Source organism: Nicotiana sylvestris, chromosome 6, assembly GCF_000393655.2.
Source record: "Nicotiana sylvestris chromosome 6, ASM39365v2, whole genome shotgun sequence".
Lineage (NCBI taxonomy): Eukaryota > Viridiplantae > Streptophyta > Magnoliopsida > Solanales > Solanaceae > Nicotiana > Nicotiana sylvestris.
Genome location: NC_091062.1, coordinates 23,330,527 through 23,344,345, shown reverse-complemented (window position 1 = coordinate 23,344,345; position 13,819 = coordinate 23,330,527). Strand labels below are relative to the sequence as shown.

At 37.3% G+C, this 13,819-nt stretch overlaps 2 protein-coding genes across 2 annotated transcripts in view; one reads left to right on the top strand and one right to left on the bottom strand.

The window, feature by feature from the left end:
- Positions 1 to 9,670: 9,670 nt before the first annotated feature.
- Positions 9,671 to 13,185, top strand: LOC138872182 (uncharacterized). Its single transcript, XM_070150309.1, has 3 exons — positions 9,671 to 9,793; positions 10,046 to 10,134; positions 12,698 to 13,185. The coding sequence occupies exons 1-3, from the start codon at positions 9,727 to 9,729 to the stop codon at positions 12,842 to 12,844; spliced, it is 303 nt and encodes a 100-aa protein (XP_070006410.1). The 5' UTR covers positions 9,671 to 9,726; the 3' UTR covers positions 12,845 to 13,185.
- The window catches only part of LOC104234243 (potassium transporter 5-like), a 33,877-nt gene continuing 30,615 nt past the window's right edge, over positions 10,558 to 13,819 (bottom strand). The window contains exon 9 of the mRNA XM_070150308.1: positions 10,558 to 11,335. Coding sequence (XP_070006409.1) covers positions 10,558 to 11,335 — 778 coding nt within the window. The remainder of the gene's footprint in view (positions 11,336 to 13,819) is intronic.

Sequence of the window (13,819 nt, the reverse complement as noted above, 5' to 3'; positions counted from 1 at the left end):
TAATGAGCATATTCGATTAAATATTGTTGTTAATTTATACAAAAATATTGTCTGGGCAATGTCAATGTGTCTCGCATCCAGTGTGTCTCAATGCAGCCGTTGGCCTGAGGCGCATCCCCTCTCGCCCGGGTACGCTATCAGGATCATCATCATCAAGTCGTCTCCTTATAGCTGGATGCTGCGCAGGATGACATGTATCCGTGGTGTTGTCAGCTCCAGTAGAAGGCTACATAATAATATGAAACTTAGTATAGGAAAATACATAACAATTCACAACATTTTATATTGTCTTACCATCATCATGTCTGGATCCTGAATATAGTCATTTGTCGCAGCATCGCATGAACCCTTAAAAAAGAAATTAATAAAGTTAAAGAAAATAAATAAGTTACAGTTAAAATAAATTCAAATTCAATACTAATAAATTCATACCTGCACATGTGATGTGGAGCCATAACTCAGTCGGCGCCCACTATAAAAATCTCGGGTCGGTCGATCCTCAACAGTGGTGGACGGGCCTGGGAAGGATATCCACTCCTTGAATATCCGAGCCCGTGATCAATAATTGACCCAATGGGGTCACCTGCGATGGCATTGGAGTGGTAAATTCCAAGGCCGTAAGACGACATGTCCGTCTCATGCATGCCACCTGCCATATCAGCAGCAACATCAGCAGGAGCCTCAACGCCCCCTTGCTGGGGACCACCTCCTCTCCGCCCACGACCACGTCGTCCGGCACCACCTGCACGTCGGGCACCACCAGCTCGTGGGATACCACGACCTCGATGGTACTGCGTTGGGTCCATATAATCAGCCTCGTGTGCCAAACGCTGATCCGATTGGGTTCGCTGCAGTGTCTGGGCAGCCACATCCATGAATCGACGACTATACTCCTGCATGGCCACAGGATCGTGGACATAACTCTGCATCTGCTGCCCCATATGATAGACAGTATGCAATCCAATCGCCTGCACAAAGTAAAAAATATAAACTACATATTTGACACTAAATTACAGGTATATAATTAATAATAACAGAAAACATACCAGGGCCTCGTGTCTCCCGGCGTATGGGACGTACCGACCGTGTGCCTGATGAACTGGGTTCCCGATAAAAAGTCGGGAAATAGTGCGGTACCATGCCATATAACGTTGAATAGGAAAGTGCTGCGGAGGTGGGATCAAGTCCTCTCACCTGTCCCAAGTACCCAGCTGCTCGTTAAGCCATGCCATAAATGTGTCGTCCGCCCTGGACCGATCATCCCTCTCATAATGTAAAGCATGCCATGCAGGCAGAGTCGGTATAGGCTGCGACAGGCCAAACTGGCGAAATACCCGCTCGGAGGCATGATGCTCGACAATATCGAGGCATATGAGCGTGACAGGAGCCCTCCAAATATGTCGGTCGAACGTGCAATACGCTGGCAGGGTACCTATCACCTCATCGCTATACGGCGTCCAGATGAACTATCAAATAAGAACACAAAAAGTTAGTATGCGCAGCACTAAGTTAATCTATAACAGGTAAGTTTAGTTAGATATTCACCTGTGCGTCATCCAGCAGATCCAACACATCCCTGCAGAGGGGGAGATTATGATGGGCATCACAAGAGTACGACGCATAACCCACCTACAGGCTAGAGGAGTTGCGGAATTTCTACATTAGCCGGTAGCTGTGGTAGAGGTGGCTGAAACTGCAGAAATCGCTCCCAGGCCCAAACCTAACATACAAAGTTACGTAAATTATAAGATTAACTATAACTAAGTAGAATTGTAACTAATGGACATATTATTTAAATATATTGTCACCTGTAGAAGCGGCAGAAAGCCACAAACGTCTCTCTGTGTGCCGATGCAAGCCCGACACATCTGCCTGTACAGGTATGAGATGACAACACCACCCCAGCTGTAGATGGCTGTATCCTCGAACCGGGTAATATGATGCAAAAAACGGAGGCTCACTAGGTTCCCCGAAGTGTTCGGGAACAAGACCCCCCCAAATAGAAAGAGCAACAGCAGCCTCGTATATCGCTGTACATCCACCTCCGCTGACTCGTCGGTGATAGTATGGTGGATCTGCACCAGGTGGTCTCTAATGGGGACCAACTGTATACGACTGGACCCAGACGCTACCTCCTCGTCCTCCGGCATGAAACCCGTGAGCATGTGCAGCATATCCCAATATGCCTGCCGCGAATAATATCTCATGGTCGCAGACAGTAAAACTGGCAAGCCATCAGCGGACAGGCCATATAAAATCTCAGCGTCCTGTAGTGTGATGGTGGCCTCGCCGATTGGCAAATGGAAAGTGTGCGTCTCCGGTCGCCAGCGCTCAATCAAGGCCGTGATCAAAGCATAGTCGAGTTGTATCCGGCCAATCCTAATAATCCTATATAATCCCATTTCCTCCAGGTAATGGACCACGCGGGGATGTAGAACGCGGGGAGGACTCAAAAACTCCCACAATAAATCCACTCTCCTAGCCCGGAAAGTCTGCGTAAGCAACTGTCCGTCCCATATATACTCGGATCTATGCTGGGGCTGTAGGGCTAATAGATCCAACGTCCGAGGGCCGGGATGTATAGTCACGTCCATGTCGTCAACTGTAAACTATCATTAATAATTATGTGTTTTTTATTATAATTTAAATTCATATTTTTTAATAACTTAATTGTACAAATTATATATATATATATATATATATATGTTTTTATTATAATTTAAATTATTATTTTTTAATAACTTAATTGTACAAATTATATATATATATATATATATATATATATATATATATATATGTGTGTGTGTGTGTGTGTGTGTGTGTGTGTGTGTGTTTATTATAATTTAAATTATTATTTTTTAATAACTTAATTGTACAAATTATATATATATATATATATATATATATATATATATATATATATATATATAATGTGTTTTTATTATAATTTAAATTCATATTTTTTAATAACTTAATTGTACAAATTACTAATTATGTATGTTGATACAATTATTAACTTAATTGTACAAAGTTTGCATTTTCAAATACCAGTATAAGATACTTAAACAAAAAGAATTCTAAGCTAAAATACTACACATTACTACGCTACAAGGCTCTAAATTTTACTACGCTATAAGGGTCTACGTTTTACTATGCTAAAAAGGTCTAGATTTTACTACGCTAAAAAATAATCTAAACTAAGCATAAACAACAAATAAATTTAATTGCAAATAAAATATAAAACGGAATAAAAAAACATATATATAAATCAGGATATTAACAGACAAATTTATTTTACTAATTTATATTTTATTAGAAAACACTAATATTAAATTCGGATAAATTTAACATGCTAGTTTCGAAAAAAAACACAAACCGAAATAAAACACATACAAATCAAATAATATACATTATTATAAATGTTTCAACTTAAAATAAATCGAAATACCTCGATTTAGAATTTTGGCAAAGCAAAAAGATTGAAATTTTGACTCCGGAATTGTGAATCAACAATAGCACGAAGTATTGTGACGCTATACCTGACCATGTTAGCTTATACAGTATAGCGCCACAATACCTGGCGCTATACATTAACGGTTCCGTTACTGTTGCTGTATAGCGCTAGGTATTGTGACGCTATATATAAAAATGTAACTTTTTTTTACCACCTATTTGTGTAGTTTGAATAAAAAAAAGCCACATTTTGGTTCCGGACTCAATAACTAGGAGAGGTAAATAAATCCTCTTTGTTCCTGTTACTTTAAAAGGGTCTTCCACAACATGATTGATAGTCAGTTAAGTATATTATATGGAACTCAACCTACTCGGGCAACAATTTTAAAAAGAAAGAACTTTGAAAAAGTAATAAGTTTTGTTATGATTATACTGTGTTGCGTTAATAGTGTAGTAAAGTTGTATAACTTCAATTTCAGTATGTCAAATGTTGTTTCTTTTCAAGTATAAAAATGGATACATGCTCAAGTCTTTTCTATTATGGATGGTACATTGTATGGAAGGTTCTTTACTTTATAAATGGTTCAAAATTGAATGTTACATTGCTTTCTTTATCCTACTTACTTACTGTCTATATCCACAATGTCAAGAATGGAATTCTCCTTGCTAATTTCCTTTATTTCTTTTCTGTTTTGCATAAACATATGGGAGCCGCTCTTGAGTCTCGCGTTGAGACTTGGTGCTGCCGCTAGACCCGGAAACCTGCATTTCACTCTTTCATCCAAATTTCTCCTCCTCCCTTCAAGGACCATTTGGGCAGAAGCTAAGAGAGAGGCGAGGGGGAAGTAGTAGCAGAATACCCTGCTATAGTTTTCTTTTAATTAATTCTTATGACATATGTTTGCTTTGATTTTATTTGAAGTATTTAATTCTTGGTTCTCACATATAGATGAAACTTACTCTTTATAATTAGAGTCATAGTAGATCTTACCTCCAGTTACCAATTAACCTTAAAATACATTACTTATAGGTACTTAAATTAGTCATTTTTTATCTTCGTCAGTAAGGTCTTAGAGGTAATATTTTTTTTGAAAGCCTAATTTGGTAGAATCTACCTTGTTGCGGCATAACACGTTAAAATCCAAAATGTTTTGAAGCAACTATAAGACGTCGTTTATATTGCGATTAATAATCTTTTGTTTCCAACTATGTTAAACCTGGACATGAAGTGACTAACTTTCATCAGCCAACTTTTACTTTTAGTCCACGACAAAAGAATATATTTTAACATTCATTAGCTTTTCAAGTTAAGTATGCATTTGCCAAGTATTCTTATACGCATTCACTTACACTTAGCCTTAATTAAAATTAAGTCCGGTCGGTTAATCATTTAATATGGATTTTAAAGGGTGCCTTAAAAACCTTCCCTTTAGATTTATTGAGCCTTTATGTAGAATCTTTAGGTTAAGTAGACCATAAACAGAGTTTAACTTTAATCAACATTAGGTGTCCTAATTCACCACAATTAATTAGGTGGCGATTCATTAACTTTAATCAAATTCTGAATTACCTATATGTTGTATTTTATTTTAACCAGTTTTAAATGGGGTATAACACCGTACCCTTAAATAAAACTTCTCGCGCTTGCTTTAAATAATTTACGACTTGCGGGGATAGTTGGTTCAGGATTTGGAAGAGTTTGGACTGAAGTATGCTCATTTGATTCCTTAAGATTTTCTTAAAAGGCTAAGTTTGACTTTGGTCAATATTTTGAACAAACGGACTCGGATTCATGATTTGAAAATATGAGACCTGGGCATATGCTTGGAATCGAATTCCGAGGTCCCTAGACCGGGTAATCAATTTTTATTAGAAATTGTTAATCTGAAGTTTTAAGGATTTAAAGAAACTAATTAATGATTGATTCCATGGGTATCGGGCTCGTATGTTGGTTCTGGAGCTCGGTACATGTTCGATATAACATTTAACACTTGCCCGCAAAATTTGATGTCAATCCGAGTAGTTTAAGTGGGTTTCGGCTCGTTAGAGGAAAATTAAGACCTTGAAGTTCATAAGTTTGATTCATTTGGTTTTAGGAGGTGATTCTTAGATTTAGCGTTGTTTCAGGCATTCCGAAGGTTCGAGTAGGTCCATCTCGTGGTTTCAGACTTGTCAGAATGTTCGGGCAGGCCCCCGAGCCCCGAGCGTCAATCGGACGAGGGTCAAGTGAAGTTGGAAATGTTGAGAAGTGCTGAATCATCTGCTTCTGTCATAACCACACCTGCAGTTGGTCGACCGCATGAGCAGTCCGCCTATCGCAGATGTGGCCATGGTAGGAGAGGTCCACACCCGCAGAAGCGGTTTCCAGACTGCAGAAGCGGTCGCAACCCGCTTGGCTGGTTCCGCAGATGCGCTCAATTTCTCGCAGAAGCGGGACCGCATATGCGGAAATCGCTGAAGCAGTGAGCTTCATTTAATACGGGCTCTAAGTCATTTTTGACACTTTTCACTCCTCCATTGGCGATTTTGGGAGCTTTTGAGAGAAGACTTCTACCTAGCATCTTGAGGTAAGCTTATCCCACCTGTTCCTAGTTTAATACTTGCGTCTAAGGTAGATTAAATACTAGGATTAAGGTAAAATCATGGGGTTAGAGTAAAACTGAGGGTTTTGACAAAAATTAGATTTAACCACGAAATTTGTTACAGAATGAATTAGAAATCATATATTATTGATCCTTAGGTTATAGAGAACAACTTCCTTCGAAAAATTTCGGAATCCGGACACGTGAGCCCAGGGTCGGATTTTAGGAAACTTGTGGTAAAGGTTGGGAAATTGCTTAAATAGCTAGATACGATCTTGTGAGCTTATATTGATTAGTTCCTACCTCATTTAACTAGTTTTGGATCGCTCGACTCCGAATTGAGGGTTTGAGCTTGTTCTTGGTATTGGAAGTGCACTTTGGAGCGAGGTGAGTCTCCTATCTAACCTCATAAGAGGGAATTGTCCCCCTAGGTGTAATAATTAAATAATTTGCCACTAAATACGGGGGCTACGTACGCATTTGGTAACGAGAGTCTGTGCGTAGCTACTATTATGCTTAAGTACGAGTAGTTTAGGACCCTAAAACATGTTTTATGTGATGTTCTTGTGACTCTATGATAAATCTAAGATTTGCCTAAATCATGTTGAATATGATAAGCAGATCTAATAAGTGGAACACTACTTTCTTGCCCTTTTTAAAGAGAAGTTGATAAATTATGAGTACTTACTCTCCTGATGTCTATTCTTGTCTACCTGTTGTTGTGATTAAATACAATTGACCGCGTCGCATGTATGATTCGCGAGCGGGGTAATAAATGCATCTATGGTTTGCGTCGTTTGACCCTCCAGCAGTGCACACTTTATTTTTATGTTGGATCGGGCCGTACGACCTCGACACTACTTGCGCATGATTATTGATTAGTATTTTGCTGTGGACGGAACTTGATTATATGCCTTGAAATGTAAATGGCTAACTGTGATATCACCTATGAAAGAACTTGTTGCTTCATGCTATAGATTGTTAATTATAGTGTCATCCATGCGTAGTATATCACTTACCATGTTATTTGACCCTAGTAAGTGTCATGTCGACCTCTCGTCTCTACTTTTTCGAGATTAGACAGGATACTTACTGGGTACATATTGTTTATGTACTCATACTACACTTTTGTACTTAATTGTACAGAATCTGAGGCAAGTATATCTGGCTATCAGACTGGTGCGTGCCCCTGATTCATAGACCGAGACTTTCACGGTGAGCTGCTCCCTTCCTGTACCGTTCAGCAGCTTGATGGAGTCTTCCTTTACTTTTGCTGTCTATTCTATCTCGGACAGTAGGATAGTTTTATTCTTTTGTATATTCTACTAGTTGCCCACTACTTGTGACACTAGATCTTGGCACACACATTAGTAGACAATTATTTTGGGGTTGTACAATTACTTTTGGCACATTACTAATCATTTCTGGTTTTAACTTTAACTTAAGGAAATGCTACACTTAATTTTTTTGGTGAAAGTAAAAATGAGAACTTAATTATGTTTTCGCGTTGACTTGCCTGACAATGGTGTTGAGCGCCATCACGATCTATTATGGAAATGGGTCGTGATATACTTCTCCTCCAATTGCTCCAAAAATGATATTTCTTATGTATCAAATCAATTAGCTATCAAAAGCACTAGCACCTTTGGTAAATATTTGGGATTCCCTATACACAATCACTGCCCTAAAACAAAGGATTTCTACTACATCTTGGATAATTTGCGTTACAAGCTAAACAACTGGAAAACCAATTGTTTAAACATTACTGGATGTACCACACTTGCTATATCCACCCTAGCCAACATCCCTAATTATATAATGCAAATTACGCTTTTACTTAGCAAAATTCTTCAAACTATTGATAGAATTATTAAGAACTTTATTTGGGAAATCACAGATAGCAAAAACAATTGTGTCTCATCAATTGGGACACTGTGACAAAGGACAAATCCAATGGAGGGTTATGAGTCAATAAAGCCTGTTCCAAAAATAAAATATTACTAGCAAGTCTTGCTTTGAGATTATTAAACTACCCCCATTCCCCCTGGGCCAACCTCCTTATAACTAAGTACATAAACAACTCTCCTAAGAACACTTCTTTTAGCTGGAAAAGTTTTAAGATTGGTTAGGAGTTGCTCTAAAGGTACGACTTGGATAATTGGTCACAACTCCTTTCTTGATATATGGAACTCTAGATGGATTCCAAATGGTCAAGCACTCCGCCAACTTCTAGTAGGTCCTCTTGTCACACCTAAAGATCTCCATCACAATAACAATTAGATCTTTAATAAAATTTCTTTTGAATTACCAGCAACAATATCTGACAGAATTTATTCTATTATTATTCCTTCTAGTGGCCTCGTAGATAGAATTTACTGGGGAGAAACCGCTAGTGGCCTCTTCACTACAAAGTCTTGCTATAAACTCATCACTAATTGTAGTGATCATAAGATAGAAAAAAACTTTGATTGAATTTGGTCCCTTAATTGTCCTAATAAAATAAAATTCTTTTATGGCTTTGCTACCATGAGAGAATTCCGTCTAGAAAATATTTACAATACATTGACATCAATATAGACCCAACTTGCACATGTTGTCGCAAAGAAGAAGAAAATATCGAACACATTTTTCTTCATTGTACTTTGGCAAATTTTTTTTGGCACTCACTACTAACTCAACCACCTCTTTTATCCCTACATAACCTTAATGAGGACTGGTTAATCTACATAAAAAACATGAATCCCCTTATATTTAATCTACCTACAATGCCCAACACTCTAAACTGGGAAGACTTCTTTATCATTTGGAACCTTTGGCTAATTAGAAATAGTAATAACATCAATACTACCACTCATCCTTTATCACCTTCAATAACAGTAAAACATGCACTAGAATAAAGCTCTTCACTCAAAAGGAACACCACACTTTGAGAAAAATTCCCCTACATATTACATGACATGCACCCCAATAGGATGGTTCAAACTCAATGTTGATGGTGCCTTTAGAAGTGCTACTCCAATCTCAGGGATATGCAGACTCATTAGAGATGCTGATTCAAATTGGACTTTTGGATTCATAAAATCAGTCCATGCAAATTGTCCCATTTATGTAGAGCTTCAAGCAATCCACCAAGGATTAATCCTTGCAGAACAAAACAACCTCACTCCACTAGAAATGGAGACAAACTCACCAGATGTTATACGTTACCTCAAAAAAGAATTTATGATTTAATTATATTATTTTTGACTGCAGATGGCTAATGGTCAAAATGGGGCAAGTGGTTCTCAGGCATAGTTGCAGGGAAGGAAATGCAACGGCCCATCAAATAGCAAAGGAAGGATCAAGACAATCTACTTTAAATAAACTTTTGTGTTTTAATAAACCAATATTGATCCATCAATGGCATCTGTGGTAGCGCCATCAGGGTTTGTAATAGTACTGTACTACCTTAGTTCTCTTTAAATTAAAATATTCTTATTCTCAAAAAAAAAAAAACATTTTGCCATATACATGCCACGTCATAAAATTTTAATAAGAAAATCCACCAGATCATATTCCACATTTAAAACATAAACAATTAAACAATATTTAAATTAACAAAATAAATTTTAAAAAATAAACGATTCCAACCCAAATTGACAACCACTTAGCCTTTGTTCATATTTCCTCTCGATCGACTGCTACTTTGCCTATGCTGATCAGTGATGGAAAGGAGCTAGACTTTGCTTCTTCCTTCCTTTCGCAACGTCGTTCTACCGGTAAGTTTCTGTATTTGCTCGTTAGAGATTATTTACTTTTAGGGTTTTCCTATTTAATGTAATCATGAAATGTAAAAGGTAATTAAGGAACTATGTGTTGATTGTCCTTATAATAAGTTGTCTTTCTCCATATGTAAACAAAGAAATAAATAAATCAATTGGAGTATATTTTGGAATGCTTAATGAAGTGCTTCTTTTGGAGTTAATTTTGACTTGCTAATCCTCTCTTGTATGATTTCTTTTTCTGTTCAGATCTCTCTCGTTTGGTAAATCATGGACTCATTGTCAGTGGCAAAACATATGCCCTAAAAGGTTTTATATTTGACAGCTTAAAAATCCAGGTATTACCTTGTTACTGATGTTCTTCTACTTTTCTATGGTTCAGAAAATATTTTTTTTTGAAAATAAAATGCTTTAATGTAGTATATGAGATGTAAATGGTTCATATAGAAAGGTCATACCGAAGTACCAGAATGGACTTCTTCTAAAATTAGAGCTATTTGAGGAGTGTTTGAAAAAGTTTTTATAGTAGAAAGTCATCAATGATAATAGTGGCAAACTAAGTTAGAACATGGGATAGAGAGGATAGAGGGAGTAAACGTATCCATACAGGTTTTAATAGTACATTAACTCAAATTGAAAGCTTGCACACAGTATTAAAGGATAAAAATAAAGTTACACGAAAAATGCAGAGATCTTTCACTCTGTTTGTTTTTTATGCGAAGTATTTGGTAGTAAGTTTAATACTGTCTGATATGTCAAAATTATAATTCATAAGTCATGCCGACCCTTAGCAGCCTAGTCCTAGGAATGGCCATAACTTTCTCCCCTTGCCTGAAGTTCTTGCGCAAGAAATTATAGGCATAGTTGACAACAAATTTCTTCAAGAATGAAGAATCTTGTTTAGTGACCACCTCTGCTTCTCCCAGGAGATAGAACACTCCTCGCTCCTTTGCTTTTTCCACAAACTGCATCACTTCTACTTCTTCCAAACTTGGTGAGACCATTTGTATTCTATTTGATGAATGATTTGACTGAGCTGCTGAAGTGTTCATTGATCGAATCGAACCAGCTGATGAAACTCTAGAATCTACTTGTTGCTCCAGTTCTTCCTCCGTGTAGACCCGAGGTGAATTTCCAGCCACTAGTTGGCCAGATACTGCAGGTTCAATTTCTCTATCTGCAACTTGATCAGCATGTGCTGCAAGAATATAGTATTCATCTCGAATGAACTCTTTCAAATGTTCCACCAATTGGTTTTCAAATTCCTCTGGTTTCCCAAGTTGATCATTGTACCCTAACCTAACTACACATCGGAACACCTTGTATTCTCTAGGCTGAACATGTCTGAACAAGAACTGTTCCTCCAGTGCTACTTTGTTTATAGGAATGGATTTAATTGACACCAGAACTATAATAGAATGGACCGACGGAATATTGGAGACAAAGTGGGGAAATATTGGTGGAATCCCCTGTACTAATTCAGAGTAGAGTAGTCCTATTCCAGGTACTCTTTTGATGTCTGGATTTTTGGCTAAGTCCCTAATGTAGTTGTCACACCTCCTTTTTGCACGCCCGCCCCGGAGGGTAAAATGTGTGAGGGAGTTTTTTCAATTTAAGTGACAATATTCGAAATGAGATTATTTATTTGATTCAGAGTCGCCACTTGGGAAAGGTTTGACTTTTGGTGTCCCAAGTCACCGGTTTATCTTGAATCCCAAATCGAGGAAATTTTCGACTTTTCCAAATGAAGTCTGCGAACTAGAAATTCTAAGTAAGGAATTCTGTTAACCCGAGGGAAGGTGTTAGGCACCCTCGAATCCCGTGGTTCTAGCACGGTCGCTTAAATTGTTATAATGGCTAAATATCTGATTTAAATACATGTTGTGACTTATGTGCTTTTATTAAGTTTAAACCGCTTTTATTATTATCATTTATTTTTATAGAATTGCAACGTCGTGAAAATGCATCTCGAACCACGTCACAATCAATGCACCCGTAGTTGTTAACACATTTCGACTCCGTTGAGATTTGAATTTGGGTCACATAAATGTGCACCCGAATTTAAGAATGTAATTTAATTGAGCCGCGCCTAAAGAGTCTAAATTCGTTATTATTTTTGGGGAAGGCCATGAAATTCAGTAAACGACCTGTCCTGAATTCTAAATATTTATTATGGTTAGTTATTGAGGGCCCCGCAATTTGCATTTTTATTTGGCGAGGCTCGTCTCGATTTTATTTAAGAGGATAAACCTATAGCGACTACATTTCTATTGTGTTCGTCTCTAATAAAATGAAAGAAAGAGGATTACGTGCTAATTACATGCTTGACCAGCTTCGGATCCTTATTTGATTATCTGATTTTATGAGGCGTGAATTGTTTTGTGCCTTATTTCATGGATGAACATGTTGTTAAGTTGTCAGGGGAAATTAATATACAAGATTAATAGAACTGCTAAAAGTTTATGATAAATGTTCTTCAGATTCGAGTTCGAAACTCGCCTATTTAAACCAGGTCAGTGGAATTAACTTATCGGAAACTATTACTAATAGAGTTTGAACAGGATCATGTGAACTACCTACAACGATTCAATAAAACTACATCATATCTGGCAAGATTAAGGCATTCTGTTCTATGCATGCAGAATATTAGTTGAAAGGTTGCCTAATTATCTGTGTGCCAAAACACTCATACATTCCTTATCAGACAACCCATTAAGCAAACGAAATCACAATTTAGGACGAACTAAGCTGCGATTAAGTACAAGGCTACCTAATGTGTTTCTTTATTGGATTACAAACTAAATGAATTACACAAATCTAATTCGTAAAAACTGTAACTGCAGCAAACGAATGATTAAACTCCTGCATATCTTTGATTTCATGTTTTCATTGTTACATCAGATGCAAAGTCTTAGTATGTACCTGGATGTTTGGATACAACAGAAGAAGCAAGGGGTCAGTAGAGCAATAGAAGCAATACCAAACGCAGTAGTAACAGCAGGTACAAATAGGACAGCTCCCAGTGCAAGATACAGTAAGAGCCGATGAAAAAATGGCAGAAAGACAACAGCAAACAATGCAGTAGGAACAAAACTCCAAGGCAGACCAAATCCAGGAGAAACAAACAATGTGAATCAACCAATGAACTCAGCTGATACTTGAAAGAAAACAAAGTTGATTGAACAGGCTGAACAAACTGAGAATCACACAAACAAGGAAGAAACAGTTGCTGATTTTCTGTATATTTTCCTCTCGAATGTGTATCTGTATAAGCCCCTCTATTTTCTCTCACTATCTCTTTTCTCTTCAAAATCCAGTGCCAATTTTCAGTTTTGAAATTTTACTTGAGTTGTCAAGAAGAATTCTTTCCAGTTTTCTGTTTTTCAGAACTCAGCTCTCAAATATTCCGTATGAGTTTTCTATCTGTATCTTTTTTATTATTAATATCCTTTTTTTTGTTTTTTTTACTGAAGTTTTTTCTCCCTTTTATACACCTAAAATCAGCCCTTTAACAGCCTGTTAGACAATCAGAACACCCCTCCCATGTGCTATCCTCTTTTCAGTTTCCACTCAAACATTTAAGTATAAAAACCTTCCCATCATATTCCAGACAGTACCCTTTAATATTTAAACTAAACAGGCCATGGGCAGCAAGAATATAATCTGACAGCATGTGCTGTCAAACTATTTTAATCAAAAAGGGGCCTTTATGCACATGTTGTGCCCCAATGCCCATGCCCTCCAATTCAGACCTTAACTAACAATCCAACCCTTTTATTTCTGATTCAAATTAACAATTATAAGCAGTTGAACTCAGTTTTTAATAGATTCAGGCCATGCTTAACAGAAGCAGGTCAATTTGTTATTGATCAGACAACTGAAACTAATTGACGACACATGTCGACTCGACTATATTAATCATAACATGTACAATCGTAGCCAAAAATCAGAAATCCAAGAGTATCACACAAGGGGTTCAGATTGCAATGTTAATACAGAAACGACCTTGGGAGCTAATTGAAT

What these genes read in the sequence shown, in the direction of transcription:
- LOC138872182 (XM_070150309.1), top strand. Translation starts at nt 9,727, where the DNA reads ATGCTGATCAGTGATGGAAAGGAGCTAGACTTTGCTTCTTCCTTCCTT. An exon ending in TTCGCAACGTCGTTCTACCG is followed by an intron (nt 9,794 to 10,045) that starts GTAAGTTTCTGT and finishes TTTTCTGTTCAG; the next exon opens with ATCTCTCTCGTTTGGTAAAT. An exon ending in TTGACAGCTTAAAAATCCAG is followed by an intron (nt 10,135 to 12,697) that starts GTATTACCTTGT and finishes TTGTTACATCAG; the next exon opens with ATGCAAAGTCTTAGTATGTA.